We start from the raw sequence: 17,175 nt of genomic DNA, 5'->3' as shown, positions 1-17,175 counted from the left end.
TCACCCCAGAATTTAAATTCTTTTATTAATTACTCTTCCAATCCCAAAGACCTTCATTCATCTTCAGAACACAATAAAGATATTTAGAGAAAACTTGAGAGTTCCCCCATCCTCCATTTACAGCAATGGTCTTTTTATGCACCAAAAAAAAGTTTTTCCTTTTAGGTCAGGTCACGGTACATGTTTACTGCGTGTAATATAACCTATTGCATTTCGAGTCAGCAGATTTACATGCAAGCCTTGTACAATCCTAACCTGATGTGGAAGACATAAATAGTCATTTTTTTTCAGGTTTTGGCACAAAAGTGTTCTTGGAGATTCATATGACCACAATTGAACCACTGAAGTCACTGGAAATGCTTTGGCAATGTTTTTTGGTTGCTTTTCTGGACTTTGAACATCTCAGGTCAATTTCTGTATACAGAGTATACAAGAGCTCCAGAAGTTCATCTAAAATGAACATTTGCATTGAACAATGCATTGTTTCAAAAAAAATAAATAAATAAATAAATTTTTACTAATGCTTTGCTTCTTAGACTTTACACACCTGAAACTTGTCTATAGCACTTGTTCACTGCTGCTCTTATAGTTGTGTGAATTGCTTCCTTGTCCTCATTTGTAAGTCGCTTTGGATAAAAGCGTCTGCTAAATGACTAAATGTAAATGTAAATGTAAAATATCTTCATCTGAGTTGTGAAGATGAACGATTGTCTCAAGGGTTTGAAACGATATGGGGGTAAGTAATTTATATTTATATAGATTTATATATGAAGAGTTCAGATGCAAAACCGTCTAAATCCATCAGACCTCTTTTCTTGTAAATGAGCATTTTCTATCAGGCTCCTCTGATTAGATTTAGAAGTTTCATTTTATTGATAATGAAAAGGTTATTAGCTAATAAATAGAACATATTTTTTCATAAATGTCACTCTAGACAATTCTTTGGTTTTTAAGAAGGTAGATTTTCTTTTGCGTCAAAACCAGCTAAATCCACTTGTGCTTTTTTGGCAAAACCCTCCGAAAATCCACCGATTGAGACAAGACAGTGTAATTAGTTGACAAATCACTAAAGATGCAATTAGATTATTTTACCAAACATAAAACACATACACAAACCACCTAAAATTAAAAATACATAAACCTGTCAAGTAAGTGGCGGTTCATTCCACTGTGGTAACCCCTGATAAAACACTAAGCAGAAGGAAAATGACTGAATGAATCTGTCAAGCAAAAACATTAATCAATAACAATTATCTGTTGTGATTTCTGATATTTGGGATTTAGATTTAATGTAAACAGAGCAATGTAAATGTTGCAAACATTGTAAACTAAGCTTGTTAGATTCAAATAATGTACTGTAAAATGTACAGTGCAAAACATTCAGATAAAAAACTTTTTGAAGTGTGTAAACATTAAAATAAAGTGAATAAAAACATATTCCCCATTTGCAAAACTATCGTTACATGCTATGTGCAAAATACAAATACTATAGAAATATTGAAATATTTTGGTGGACTGCAAGTAGAACAGAAACAACAAAACCTGTGCATTGTCCATTTATATAAAAAGCTTATCAGACATATAGTATAGTCATTTGAATAATATATCGTATTACACATTATATCAATCTTAAAAAAATAGCTTACATTAGCAAAAAAAAAAAAAAACACAAAGTACGCTACTGTGCAAAAAAGGGATGTCTCTCAGAAAATTTTACTGTAGAAGCTGTCAATCATTCATCCTCACCATACTCAAGGTCTTGATCGTAACGTCTATTTTTCGTCTCTTCTGTTTATATCATGTTATAAAATCCGTGGGATAAAAGAACAGCACCTTGTTTAACTTCATCTTTCGTGAAATAGAGTTGCTGTTTAATGCATAGTAAATTGGACTCATTCAAAGTAGCATCACTGAGCAAAAAAAACGTTATGAATGCATGCACGTCCGAATGTACAGTATGTTCTTTTTTTTCTTATAATGCCCAGAGTTTTGAGGTAAGGGACATTTTCATTTGCCATTCACTGACAGTTGGACAGGCTCATTCAGTTCATCAATCTCTGTCTTTTAAAATCTAAATCGGAAGTGGAATAAAACAGTCTCCTCATAAAAGCCAGCATATCAGCGCGCTGCTACATTGAAAACATTCACTTCGCGTCTTCTGATTGGTTCTCGGGATATAGCGGCTTTTGCTGTTAAAAGCAAGTGGCATTTAGAGGTTTTTGCCAACAAACTGTTATTTCTGAATTCGCTGACGCTGGGATTTGGATGATTTGAAGCAAAAATATTTGTTAAACATGTACTACAAGCCTAAAGCATTCGCTCAATGCAATTATCTCATTTTTGGCAGAAGTTTAGCGGCTTTTTCATCTGAACTCTTCATATTTAGTATTTGGGCTGAACTAACCATTTAAGCACAATAACATTTGGCCAAGTACAAATGGAAATAAGCCATTTTTAATGATCAATTATACTTGTTGGGAAGTGGTAGCTTGGAATCTGCAGCCTAACTAAAGATCTGTGTTCTGTTTTTAGTAGTAAACAAAAATCTTAGAATTTCTTTGCACTGTAAAAAATGCCAGTACCACACAATTCCCAACACAAATCAATTATGTAAACTATTAATGGTTAAAGGGGCTGCACGGTGGCACAGAGGGTAGTATGTTCGCCTCACAGCAAGAAAGTTGATGGTTCAAGCCTCGGTATAGGTGAATTGGGTAGGCTAAATTGTCCGTGGTGCATGTGTGTGAATAAGTGTGTGTGGATGGGTCGCAGCTGGAAGGGCATGCGCTGCGTAAAACATATGCTGGATAAGTTGGCGGTTCATTCCGCTGTGGCGACCCCAGATTAATAAAGGAACTAAACCGAAAAAAAAACTGAATGAATGAATTAATTAATGGTTAAGTGGATCGAACATATAGTTGTTAAAAAAAATCCTAAGAATTGCGTTGTTTCAGCTTATTTTAAATAAGTCATTTAAGCAAACAGAAATAAATCTATATTTTTTATTGTAGTTTAGGTAATCAAACAACTTAGGCAAAGGTTAGCCAGTCAAAAGAGAGGTGAAATACATATTGAAATCTTAAATGTACAGTAGCAGTCAATACTTTTTGTGGAACACACTGAAAAAAGTGAAACTGCTGTGTCTTTCAGTCTTTGTAATTTGGGTTAAATGATAAATCATGGTTTCTGATTATAAACTTTTTTTTTCAATTTTAAAAATTATTTTTAAAAAAGATTATTTGTTTTATTCAATATTTTTACTTTAAACCAGCAGTTTTCTACTTTGTACTAAAATAAATAAATATATATCTAGTGTCTCTTTGTGTGAATGTATTTTCTTGACCACAATAAATATTTTTTAAATTTAGATTAAATTTAATTTTATAGTCTGAACCCAAGTTAAATTATACTTTGAGAAAAAGTATGCAACAATTATGTAACTATGTAACAATTTATTAAAAGTTGATTCAAAGTGTAATTTTTTTTCAGTTTACATTTCATGTAAGAAACATTGCCTTACCTTCTAAATGAAACTGAATGATAGAGAAACATTAGAAATTATGCAATCCTGTCTTTGCAGTTGATAAAACAAAAGTTGTTTTGTGAAATGAGCTGAGACATGTAAACATCTGGTGTGTTGTAAACAGTCGAGTTGCATCAGTGGTGGAAAGTGACGCCATGTATCTTTGACTCCACCTTTAGGCCTAAATTCCACACCGTCTCCTTACTGACTCACACTTAACACACCTGCTTTAGTCCTGATACACTGTCAGTGACAGCTAACAAAACTATGCTCCTTGAAAAAAATAAATAAATAAAATTGTGCACACACACTTTCCCTGTAAAGCTACAAACATGATTACATGTCTACTAACTATCAAACACCCACTCAAATACCCTGTGGCCATGTCGGGCCTTTAAACCACACGGCTTCTCAACATCTCTAATCATTGCTTTCCTCTAGAGCAGTCCGGACAAAAAAAATATATATATATAAATAATAAAATGAATAAATGAAAGGATGAAATGAGATTACCAGCTGCTCCTCTTGGCCTAGTTTTTCCTCCTAGTTTTATGTCTGTATGAGTGTCCTGTTTCCCATTAGTCCCTGTGTGTGCAGTCCGCGCTGCCACTCGGAACTTATTATTAACACTACTCTATATTATAATGGTAACATCAATAAGCTTATATTATATTATATTATATTATATTATATTATATTATATTATATTATATTATATTATATTATATTATATTATATTATATTATATTATATTATATTATATTATATGTTTGCACTAGTCTAAGTATAGAGGAGTGTATAGTCATGTATGTGTATAGTACATGTTTAAAATATACAGTGCTCAGCATAATTGAGTACACCCCCTTTTAAAAATGAATATTTTTTTATCTATTTTGGTTCATTTAAACAAAGCAGATTTATTAAACAGACATATTTATTAAAATAATATTTTAGTCAACAAACATATTTAGAAATTGAAAGATAATAAAATTAAATTCAAGCAAAGTATTGAAAAAAAAATGACAACTTACAAAATTTCAACTAAATTTTTTTATTTTTTTGCTTCTCTTGATTTTTCCTCTTTTTAAATTTGTATTTAATATTTTTCTATAATATCTAAATTTGGGTGAACTTTGTAAGGTAAGCTCCAGATTTGGCTTCAGTACTGACTAATCTAATGTATATGCACAGATATAATATTGTATAGTGTTTGGACTGTGTTGTTTTGGTTTTGTGTGTTTGGTTTGTTCTAGGTTGGGGCGTGCCTTCAGTGCACCTGATGCTGGTCAGTTCCCCCTATTTAAACCTCGTCAGAGAGTTTGTCGGGGCAGCTGTTCATTCACTTGGCAGTTGGCCAGAGCTGCGCTCCAATTTAAGCATTATGTTTTGTTTTGCATGCATATACTATCACTGACAACACTTATTGCATCCATAACTTGCTTTTCACACCGATTGAACATACTGTTACTGATACTGATGTTTTAATTATGTTATTTTCAATTGTGTTAAAATAAATATATTTTTTAGTATATTTTGCTGTGTCGTCTCCCTCAATGTTACATCCTTGAGCCAGGTGTAACATATAGCTTCCTTTTAAAAATATTAATTTACAAGATAGATTTGTGAGGGGTGTACTTATATATGCTGAGCACTGTACTTTTTATATTTTTGAAAATAGCCATTTTTAACGTATTAACTTGTTTTTAACTTTAATCTTTTTTTTCCCAATTCCTTTTTATTATATTTTAACATGTACATACACATTTCCATGTGTCAGATTTAACATAAACCAACAAACAAACAAATGAACAAACAAAACAAAAGGCTTCTCAGTATTTTACATCAAAATACAATATCACCTCTATTACTTATCGTCTAGTAAAACATTTCCAAATCCACCACCTTTTACAAACAGCATAAAAGGTCCCCAAACTCTATCAAAAATTATGCATTTATTTCTTATCATATAAGTTATTTTTTCTATTGGCATGTTTGTTACCATCTCTTTCAACCAACAGCCTATATTTGGTGTACATATACTTTTTCAATTTAAAGAAATAAGTCGTTTCGCTTGTAGAATACATAACTTTAATCTTCAACAACAAAAAAAAAAACACCAATAAAGATGTACTGGATCTCTATGCATTCAAACGGAAGATCCTAATTTGCATTTATTAATCTAAATATGTTATTATCTAAAAGGGATATTGAAAAATGAAACATAATAACAATTATAAAGTCAATTCGAGAATCGTGAGGCACATTTTCTAAAATAAATGGAAGTGATTTAAATTGTAATGCAGTAGCTAAGGTGCTCCCACTGTAGTAGGCTTTTTTATTATTCCTAGTGTGCTCTGCTTCACTTTAGGACATTGCTATACAATATAATTCTGTAATAGATGTTGTTCTGCACACACTACATCAGGTAGGAATAGTTCATATAAAAATTAAAAGAAAACAGTTAAAGATAAAATTGTGTAATCATTTTCTCAGCTTAAACTTGACGATAAATTTTCTACTGAACAAAGTGTCGTTGTTTTTGTAAAAATGTTTCTTTTCATGCAAAACGGAACCATTATAAGTGTTCAATAATATAATAGGGGTGTAGTTAAAAGCATGCTTTCTTTAAAGCATACCTCTAGCTTTGTTGAATGCTTCATGTATCACTGTTTACGAAAGAACAGACTAGTTCTGCTTACATCACAGTCTTATGGGCTTAATTATCATTGTTTACTGAAAGACGACACATCCTATCAGAGTTACATCAGAGAATGTAATAAACCTAAGAGATGCTAAAAGGCGTCAAATGTATTAATGTCTGACTTTCAGCCTTTCAGCCAGTTTAGCCTACATTCATTACTCATGAGTCATACACTGCTCAGGCACAGACAGAGGATATTCCCACCACTACAATAATACCTCTGTTGCATAATTAATGAGGGGACTTTAAATATGATGGTACATTAGAAGGAACTTACACTGAGTTTTTTTTGTTTTCTGCTGGAGTAAATCAGTTTTAACTTACAGTGTTGCGCAATCTGAAAATATTGTTATGGATTTTTATTCTCTTTTCTCCATGTATGTTAAGCTGGTGACATTTAAAGGCTTAACTAGAGTAATTAGGCAGGTTAGGGTAATTAGACAAGTTATTGTATAATGATGGTTTGTTCTGTAGATTATCAAAAAAAATTGCTTAAAGGGGCTAATAATTTTGACTTTAAATGGCTTTAAAAAAAAAAAACTGCTTTTATTCTAGCTGAAATGAAACAAATAAGACTTTCTCCAGAAGAAAAAAATATTATAGAAAATACTGTGAAAAATTACTTGCTCTGTTAAACATTATTTGGGAAATATTTAAAAGGAAACTAATTCAGAAGAGGGCTAATCATTTTAATTTTAACTGTATATGCTTATGCTACATGAGAAGGTACTGTATAAATGTGCCTGAGTGAATTCTGGAGTTGCTGGGCGGGCAGGCAGGGAAAAAACTATCAGTCAGACAGACAGATGGTACCTGTTTGACCTCAGCCTGTAAGTGTCTGAGCTGCACACACTGCTCCAGGTGTCGCCTGTGCTGCTCGGCGGCTGCATCCAGCTCCTGCTGCTTCTCATGCAGGAAATCCAGCAGGTCCTGCACCCGCGTTGCCATGTCAACATCACGGTCACACAACAGCTCCACACCTAGACACAGAAAGAGAGGGAGGTGGAACACAAGAATGTCAATAATCACCCCTAATAAAGTATTTATTTTATTTTTTTATCATAGTGGATTCAGTCCTTTTCCTTTAGGTAACACCTTCAAAAGCTAAGCCAATATATATATATATATATATATATATATATATATATATATTATATAATAAAAATGAATAAATAAATACATAAAAAATAAAATAAAAATACAAAAAGTAAAAGTAAATCAATAATATATACATTAAATAAATAAAATAAATGAAAAATTAAATAAAAAAATACACAAATAAAAATGTAAGACAATAAAAAAATAATAAATAAACAAATAAAAAATATTAACTAAATAATAAAAAAATAAAATAAATAAAATAAATATAATAGAAAAGAATAAACTAATATATATATATATATATATATATATATATATATATATATATATATATTTTTTTTTATATATATATATATATATATATATATATATATATATATATATATATATATATATATATATATATATATATATAAACAATTTCCAGTTCAGCTTTCAATCCCACAATGAAAAATTAAACAAACAAACAGCACATTTTCTTTAAAGAGTAATAACAATAATGTACCCATTGTAGTATTTGTTGTACGTTTCTTAATTCATGTAGTTTTGATGAAAGGTGTTCAATTGAAACTTATTTTAGTTATCATTTAATGACAAAAACAACAACTAAACTAAATTTAGAAAAATCCTTGACAGCTTTTTTAATGTTGCCAGTCATTTCTGATTATTTCCATCTAAATCTAATGGTTATTAAAAATGTTCTGGCATGATCACCATATTATATATCAGATAAAAAAACATTTTCTTTTAAACAAATAAAAGCATTTCACTCTAACTATGTGTTCATGTTTTATCACCACATATATGCAGACAAGCTTAATCAAAAATACAAAAAATGTTGACAAAAAACTTAGAGAGTAATATATTTTTTTCAAAGTAGTGCAGTTTCAAAGAAAAGCTGTATACCTCTTCATTTATATGTATATAATATTTTATATTGTTATATCTGATCTACACTACACTCTATGATTGTCTTTGTACAGTATTTCAAAAGTCCTGTATCTCTTTCTGGACATGTGATTTGGCTTCCCCTACTGTAATACACCTAGAAAATGGATTTATGTAAAAAAAAAATCTCATCAATAAAGCAAATACTTTTGAGCGAGTTAATTTTAACATTAGCACAACATACAAAGCAGAGTATATAGTTAATCTGTGAGCACTTTGTGTATTTGGTACTGGGTCAGTGATATAATTTACTTCTGCATTCTTTCAATCTCTCATCTCACTTCCATTCTCTCATCAGTTGGAATAAAATAACTTTTGCATAGATTATGATAGAGACATTTTTCTTTTTTATATGATTACTGATATGTACAGGAACCACCAAAATTAATTTTTGACCAACCTAGACCACACAGAACCTAAAAGGTATGTGTTTAAATTTCAGTTTACCAATTTTTTTAAAAAGCGCCTCTTTTTTGGAGGGGTTTATTATAACACAGACAACATATATAAATATTTTAATCACTTTCAACAGTGTTTTATGAAAATTATAAGTTTTTTTTTTTTAAATGATACCAAACTTTTGCATTTACACATCTGCATGTAGATTTGGGAAGCTTTTGAATTTGGGTAGGCAAAATCTAGGTGGAAACCCCAAACTAGCACTTGACTTTAAAAGGTTACAGATTTTTTCAAGCCTGAGTGTACCTAAGATTTTTAGCCAAGACATCAGCTGACCAAAACAAACATCTGATTTAAGAATACAGTCAAACAGAAATAAATAAATAATACTAAAATAAAAAAAAACCCATAAAAAAACAGTAAAGGAGATGAGGGATTATGCATACTTATTTTAGTTTGATTTAAAGGGGTGGTCCACTACGATATATTTTATAACATTTAGTTGATGTGTAATGTAGCTGTGTGAACATAAACAACATCTCTGAATGTAAGATGCTCGTAGTTCAATGCAAAGGTAGATATTGGCTTTTACAGAGTTAGCTACAGCGTACGAAGTTTGGGGACTACAAAAAAATGCATCCGGGTTAATGATGTCATAAACCCATCAGATTACGCACATATACCCCGTGCAGCAAAGGGGTGTGGCCAGAGGCGCTGTAATGTTATAACAGAGATGCTTCCTGGTGATGTCGAGCTGATCCGCGAATCACATTACATTATGTTAGCTGACCAATCAGAGACTCTTGAGGGCGGACCTTTCAGAGGAACTAGAAAATATTATAGTCGTTTTCATGTTAGCAGAGTATCTGTATATAATCTTATAAACAAGATATTTGAAAAAAATAGCGTGATTTTGTACAAATGAAGCATGAGCACACCTTGCTTTGCACCCCATAAACACAACCAAGCCTTAAAAATACACTCTGGACCACCCCTTTAACCCTAATTAACTGATGAGGACTTTACAAACACTCAAAAAAATGATGTTTGCTGTTTGTTCAAACTACTTAAAGTGAGCTGAAACAACACAATTCTTGAAGTTGTTTTAGGACAACTTAATGGTTTTATGTTCAATCACTGAAATTTTCATTCATTCATTCATTTTTCTTTGGCTTAGTCCCTTATTTGGGGTTGCCACAGCCAAATGAACTGCCAACTATTCCGCCATATGTTTTACGCAGCAAATGCCCTTCCAGCCACAACCCAGTACTGGGAAATATTCATACAGGGCTCAATAATAAGGACTGCCCGATGGCCTGGGGCCACCATGCGAGACTCTCAGGACATTAGACAGGATTTTTACTGGCCCGATCGGGCAAGTGCTGCCTTGTCACTAAAGTTAAATTTGGGTGCAACTGTTTGTCAATTGGGTGCAAATAGGGTGCTTTCACACCTAGATGTTTGTTTTGGAACCTGTCCAGTTAGTGTGGTTCGTTTGACATATGTGAATCTCGCAATCACGCTAGGATCTGGCCCTCTCTCTCTCTCTCTCTCAAGAAAAAAAAAAAATAAAAAATAACTTTTTACTAATGCTTTGCTTCTTAGACTTTACACACCTGAAACTTGTCTATAGCACTTGCTCACTGCTGCTCTTATAGTTGTGTAAATTGCTTCCTTGTCCTCATTTGTAAGTCGCTTTGGATAAAAGCGTCTGCTAAATGACTAAATGTAAATGTAAATGTAAATGAGATAGCCTAAATGAGATAGACTTAGCTCAAATGAAACAAACTCTGGAGCGGATCGATTGTAGTGAGAAACCAAAACGATTCAACGAACTAATGAACAAGGCTATATTATAGTGTATTATGGTTGTGAAACAGCCATATATACAGCAATATATACAGTAATATATATAAATATATATTTAAAAGGAGCAGCAACAAAGTAAGCATGAACATAAATGAAATAAAGCTAAATTGAAACATAGGATAAATCAACAAGGCACATGCTAGATGACCTATAACACAATCAGCATAGGCAGAAAGTGTCTTAGCATTGTTAGTTCACACTATCACACACATATACACACACACGAACGCACGCACACATACTCACATTTTACACCCGTAGCCAAGAGCTGCATTGGGCTAAAGCTCTGAGAGTATTCCAGCTTTGCGTTTGTTTGTGTGTTGTCCTCCACAAAAGGATGCTAGCAAAAACGAGGATTTGCTTTGCTCTCTGCTATCTGTGCGTGCTGTCAGATGTCAAATCTTATGTGTGTGTGTGTGTGTGTGTGTGTGTGTATGTGTGACCAGTGATTTTGCTAGGCAGTGTGTCAGTCTATAGGATTACAGTGTGGTTGGGAGGAAGGGAGGGCTGCTGAGAGTCTGCTTGGACCTGCTGTGTTTAGCTTTTAGAGTTTAGCGTTTAGCTGTGTCCACTCCTCCCCCCTTAAGCCTGCTCTGGACTGACACACTAACACACACAGACAGACTTTTGATCTTGCAAAGGCCAGCCATCATAGGCACACAATCTGGTTTTTACTACAGCTCTACTGGTCAAAATAATAAATTGGAAAAATATAATAAAAATTTAGACCCAAGCTAGGTAATGATGGGGGGCTTTTAGCAGTGGTGTGTAACACAGTCAATCCCACAGGTAGGGATGTAAAGATTATAGATTTTGTTGGCACGATTATAGCCGGAGGAGTGATCACAGTTTGGAGATTATCACGGTTATCATGGATTTACTAATTTCACACTAGCCTACTAATAAATGTATAAAATTACATAAACACTCTTCAAATTTTAAACTAAGGGTTCTATAACAGCTGGTTGTTGATCAGCAGCTACAGCATCAGCATTTATAAACTGTATTAAAGCTAATAGATTATAAAAAATTTACAGAAAATGTATAATATATATATATATATATATATATATATATATATATATATATATATATATATATATATATATATATATATATATATATATATATATATATATATTAGTAGTAGCAGTATTATTATTATATATAGAGAGAGAAATAATATAATAGATTTATAGAAATAAAAATAGATAATTCATAACAAGTTTAACTGGGCTTGAAGTAATTACTCAAGTATAAATATAATGTTTTAAGAAGGGGAGGATCTGGAACATTATTTATGGGGTGGCATGAAAATTATGCCGGTTGGCAAATACTGAAGCAAGCATAAGTGCACGATTTTAGTGGATTTATACAGTACATATACTGCTTTAACAACTTAATTGCTTGCTAGTTAAAACTAATCAGCAAAGAAACACTTGGAAAATGTTTTGTTTGCCTAATCAACAGTCATATTTTATTTGTATTGCTTTTAAAATCCTAATACAGCATGCATTGTACAGCAAAGTATGATAGTAATTCAGTATCTTGATTTGTTGATGTGATTTTCCTCAACTTCACCACATCAAAATTGAGCATAAGTTTGTTTGCATGGCTGTTGTTATGAGGTCTGGGGCAGTTTTTGTTAAATGTATTTAATTGTTTTATAATTTTTAATTGCATGTGCTATATTAACATAAAACATGTTTACAATTGGTTTCATGCAGCAATATGAGAATATTTTTGATGTCACAGGTTTTCAATAATAATAACAATAATACTAATAAAAACAATGATTTGTAATGCGTGCCTGTGCGGTGACTTGTTTAAATTACATATATATATATATATATTAGCCCCCTTGAATTATTACCTCCCCCCTGAATTTATAGCCCCCTGTTTATTTTTTTTACCAATCTCTGTTTAACGGAGAGAAGATTTTCTCAACACATTTCTAAACATAATAGTTTTAATAACTCATTTCTAATAACTGATTTATTTTATCTTTGCCATGATGACAGTAAATAATATTTGACTAGATATTTTTCAAGACACTTCTATACAGCTTAAAGTGACATTTAAAGGCTTAACCAGGTTAATTACGTTAACTAGGCAAGTTAGGGTAATTAGGCAAGTCATTGTATAATGATGGTTAGTTCTGTAGACTAACGAAAAAAATATAGCTTATAATAATATTGACCTTAAATGGTTCATAAAAAATTAAAAACTGCTTTTATTCTAGCCAAATAGAAAAAAATAAGACTTTCTCCAGAAGAAAAAATCATATCAGACATACTGTGAAAATTTCCTTGCTCTGTTAAACATCATTGGGGAAATGTTTCAAGGGGGGTTCAACTGTATATATACTTTTTTCTAAATGTAAAAGGCTATGTTTGACTCAAATGTAAATAATTAAAAATTCCTTTTATTTCAATTGTCTATGTGTTAAAATATTTAAGGGTTTTAAGTAGTATCAAGTCATTACAATATTTATTGAGTAATTAAAGTTCTTTTCAGACATAGTAATTCAAAAGTAATTGAAATACAATTTTACTCACTCAATTACCGTTATCTTATTCCCTGCTTTATCATGGGTTGCTACATTGAAATGAACTGCCAATTACTCTGGCATATGTTTTTTTTGTTGTTGTTGTTGTTTGTTTGTTTGCTTGCAGATGCCCTTCCAGCTGCAAATATAATTCTAATGATGTAATTAGTAATTAATTACTTTTTGATGTAACTTACCTAACACTGGATATTAACATGCCCTAAATAAATAAATACCATGGTATTATAATGGTTTAATGATCATAATACAAACTACAAAGCAAGATTATTTTAGTAAACGAAAACTAAAATTAAGACTAAAACTATTGGTCAAAAAAATGTGGTTAACTGAAATGATTAAAAAAAAAACACAATAAATGAAAAACTAAAACTAAATAAAAAATAGTCACTGAAAAACTAATTTAAATAAAACAACAATTGGCAAAAGTAAATAATCATTTTCATAATTAATAAGCAATTAATTAATGACTCTTCAGAGAAACACATCAGTCAAGCACATGATTACATACAAAAATATCTTTTCTATATAGTCAATAAAACATGTGTTCTAACTTTTCTTAAAGGGAAAATTTAAAATAAACTTGTTTAGCTACTACATATGCAGTATGATCTTTAATTTGTAGAAGTTTGTCTGAATTTTTCATAACATTTACTTTTATTTTTTGCATTTTTATGGTTTTGGGTTCAGTTTTTTTTTTTCAAACTATTATTTTATTTTTTATTACTAAGAGGTTTGCACAGTAGTTAATGCAAGCTGTGCAAACACTAAACACAGATCAATACTGGGCGCGTTCTGTTAACACTGCTAAACGAGTATACAAAAACTAAAACTAAATATATAGAAAATAAACAGAAGTGTGTTCACAAACAAAACCTTTAATGAAACAAACTAAAAGCAAACTGAAATGTACAGCCAATTAAAAAAATTTAACTGCAAAACTATAATAACCTTGCAACATACACTGTAAAAAATGCAAGGTTTCAATGCAATCGATTTGTGTTGGGACAACATGAAGGAATAAAGTTAACTTACTAGTTTTTACAAATTTAAGTGGATTGAACACAAAACAATTAAGTTTAAATTGCTTTAAATCAGCTTGTTTTAAATAAGTAGTTTGAACAAACAGCAAACATTCTTTTTTGAGAGTAATAGTACAATATGATATTTTTGCACTGTAAAAAGTGATTATTTTAAAAGAATCAAGTTGACTTTAAAAAGTGAGTAAATCCATTGTAACTGAGAACAATTAAGTTGACTTGAATGCTATTTATAGTTATGCATAAAATTAATTTACATAATCATTTTAAGGCAATGGGTTATTACTAAGGCCAGACAGAATCTGCAGGCGTTTTTTGCTATTTCTGCTGAGAATTTTGTAAAAAATCTGCGGATTTATGCAGAAGTATCATATGGGAGTATCATAACTAAAAACTTAATATATGAAATCAAAGTTAAAAGATTTTAAACTTTTATTTAAAGTTTATAATGCAAATCCAATTAGATCCACTTTATTTGGTAAACAAATCCAGTCTCTTGTATAATATATGTACTAAAAGACAAAAAATATTACTTTTTACAAACTGTTTCGTAAATTAATCATATGAAAATTTTCATATTAGTCAGTAATATTACTGAAATTAATTTAAAAACTGAATAAATACAAATTTCTACACATTTACTCAAGTAAATAAACAGAATCAATGATGGGCTAAAAGTCTGCGGAAATCTGCGGAAATCTGCGGAATTCTGCGCACGCAGATTCCGTCTGGGCCTAGTTATTACTCACTTTTTTTAAGTAAAGCAAACTAATCGCTCTTTGCAGTGTGTGTGTATTTGTGTGTGTTTACCTGAGGCCTGAACTTCAGTGACGTACTGCAGTAGTTCCTGTCCCTGGTGTATGACGTGGAAGGTGAGGTTGTTCATGGTGAGAGCTTTATCAGCATGATGCTGTAGTCTCTGCTCAGCGAGCGTCAGATCTTCAGTGTCAAACTCATTCATCTGTTGAGAAAGCTCCTCGTTCCACGACTCCAGGTCTGAAATCACCTACACAACAAACACACAAATGAAGCACACTGAGGCATGCGGAATATATCAGTGACCATACAGTATGAATTTGGATATTTTTAGTCTGAAAATGTCTGGATTATGTAGTTATAGTAATATATATATATATATATATATATATATATATATATATATATACACACAAATATATGTGGCATGGTTGTTGGTGCCAGACATGCTTGTCTGAGCATTTCAGAAACTGCTGATCTACTATTTTCAAACACAACAATCTTTAGGGTTTACAGAGAATGGTCCAAAAAAGAGAAAATATCCAGTGAGCAGCAGTTCTGTAGGCGCAAATGCCTTGTTGATGCCAGGGGTCAGAGGAGAATGAGTAGACTGGTTCCAGCTAATAGAAAAGGCAACAGTAACTCAAATAACCACTTGTTACAACCGAGACATGCAGAAGAGCATCTCTGAATGCAAAACATGACGAACCTTGAGGCAGATGGGCTACAGCAGCAGAAGACCACACTGGGAACCACTCCTGTCAGCTAAGAGCAGTAAACTCGATTTCAATTCGCACAGGCTCACCAAAATTGGACAATAAAACATTGGAAAAACGTTGCCTGGTCTGATGAGTCTTGTTTTCTGCTGTGACATTCGGATAGCAGGGTCAGAATTTGACGTCAACAACATGAAAGCATGTCTTGTATCAACAGTTCAGGCTAGTGGTGATAGTGTAATGGAGTGGGGGATATTTTCTTGGTAAACTTTGGGTCCATTAGTACCAATTGAGCATCATGTCAATGCCGACCATGTCCATCCCTTTATGACCACTGTCTTGTGATGGCTACAATCTTCTGATGGCTACTTCCAGCAGGATACTGCACCATGTCATAAAGCGTGAATCATCTCAGACTGATTTCTTGAACATGACAATGAGTTCACTGTACTCAAATGGCCTCCACAATCACCAGATATCAATCCAATAGAGCACCTTTGAGATGTGGTGGAACAGGAAATTCGCATCATAAATGTGCAGCCGACAAATCTGCAGCAACTGTGTGATGATGTCAAAATGGAGCAAAACTCTGAGGAATATTTCCAGTACCTTGTTGAATCTCTGCCACGAAGGATTAATGCAGTTCTGAAGGCAAAAGTGGGTCCAACCCAGTACTAGTAAGGTGTACCCAATAAAGTGGTCGTTGAGTGTTTATGAATATATACACTGTAGAAAGCATCCATAAATTAGCAGTTTTCCATATTTAGTGATTCATGTTTTTATTTATGAGACCTTCATCATTGTTTTTAACTTTTAACCATGAAAAGTTTGAAAAAGTCACTTTCATTAACAATTGTAATAGTTTTAAGTGATATGTTGTGTTGTATATTACACTGCAAAAAACCTTGTAATAAACTACCAATATTTTCAGTTATTTCACAGACTTATTTCTCTATATATAATTATTTATACGTTATATTATTCAAACTACTAAAATGTCAATAAAAGAGAGTTGAATTTCGACAGAGCAGACATCAATGTCCCATAATTAACATATACTTTTTACAGTGTACAGTACACTATCAAGATGATTCAAAGTACATATATGAGCCTGTGTTATAACTTTAATCGGTTGTTATCTGAGAATAACATACTGTACCTTAGAATGTCACGACTGACTAATCAGAATCAAGTATTCCAGAGACCCACGTAATAAAGTCACCATAAAAATAAATAATCCTACAGTCAAAAGTTAAAGCACTCACTCTGCGCCGCTGTGTGTTTGAGAAATCCTCCTTCTCTAATAAACCTGAACATTTTTTCCCAGAACTTCTGACTGAAATCCTGATAAGGAAAGTTGATGACTGGAAAATAACCGCTTTCTTTAAAGACTAAATGTGTATTTGGATGTGTGGGAGCAGCGTTCGGGAAAAGACACGCCCACCGCTGTACCTTCTGGCACTCTCTTTGACTGACAGTCCCGGTCCGCCCTGCTCTGAGTAACAATATTAAGTGTGCCAATACCTCACATCTGATTTTAGGTTTACCTACAGTCA

General features: G+C 32.2%; 1 protein-coding gene across 7 annotated transcripts in view; it reads right to left on the bottom strand.

Annotated features, from left to right (window-relative positions):
• The window catches only part of triob (trio Rho guanine nucleotide exchange factor b), a 279,189-nt gene that overhangs the window by 104,844 nt on the left and 157,170 nt on the right, over nt 1-17,175 (bottom strand). For all 7 annotated transcript variants that reach the window (XM_056475717.1, XM_056475716.1, XM_056475711.1 and 4 more), the window contains 2 exons: nt 14,958-15,153; nt 7,038-7,204 (listed from right to left, as the gene is read on the bottom strand). In XM_056475717.1, the coding sequence (XP_056331692.1) occupies nt 7,038-7,204; nt 14,958-15,153 (363 nt within the window). The remainder of the gene's footprint in view (nt 1-7,037; nt 7,205-14,957; nt 15,154-17,175) is intronic.

This window comes from Danio aesculapii, chromosome 16 (genome assembly GCF_903798145.1).
Source record: "Danio aesculapii chromosome 16, fDanAes4.1, whole genome shotgun sequence".
NCBI classification, from domain to species: domain Eukaryota; kingdom Metazoa; phylum Chordata; class Actinopteri; order Cypriniformes; family Danionidae; genus Danio; species Danio aesculapii.
Note: the sequence above shows the minus strand (reverse complement) of the source record. Positions and strands in the feature narration are given on the sequence as shown.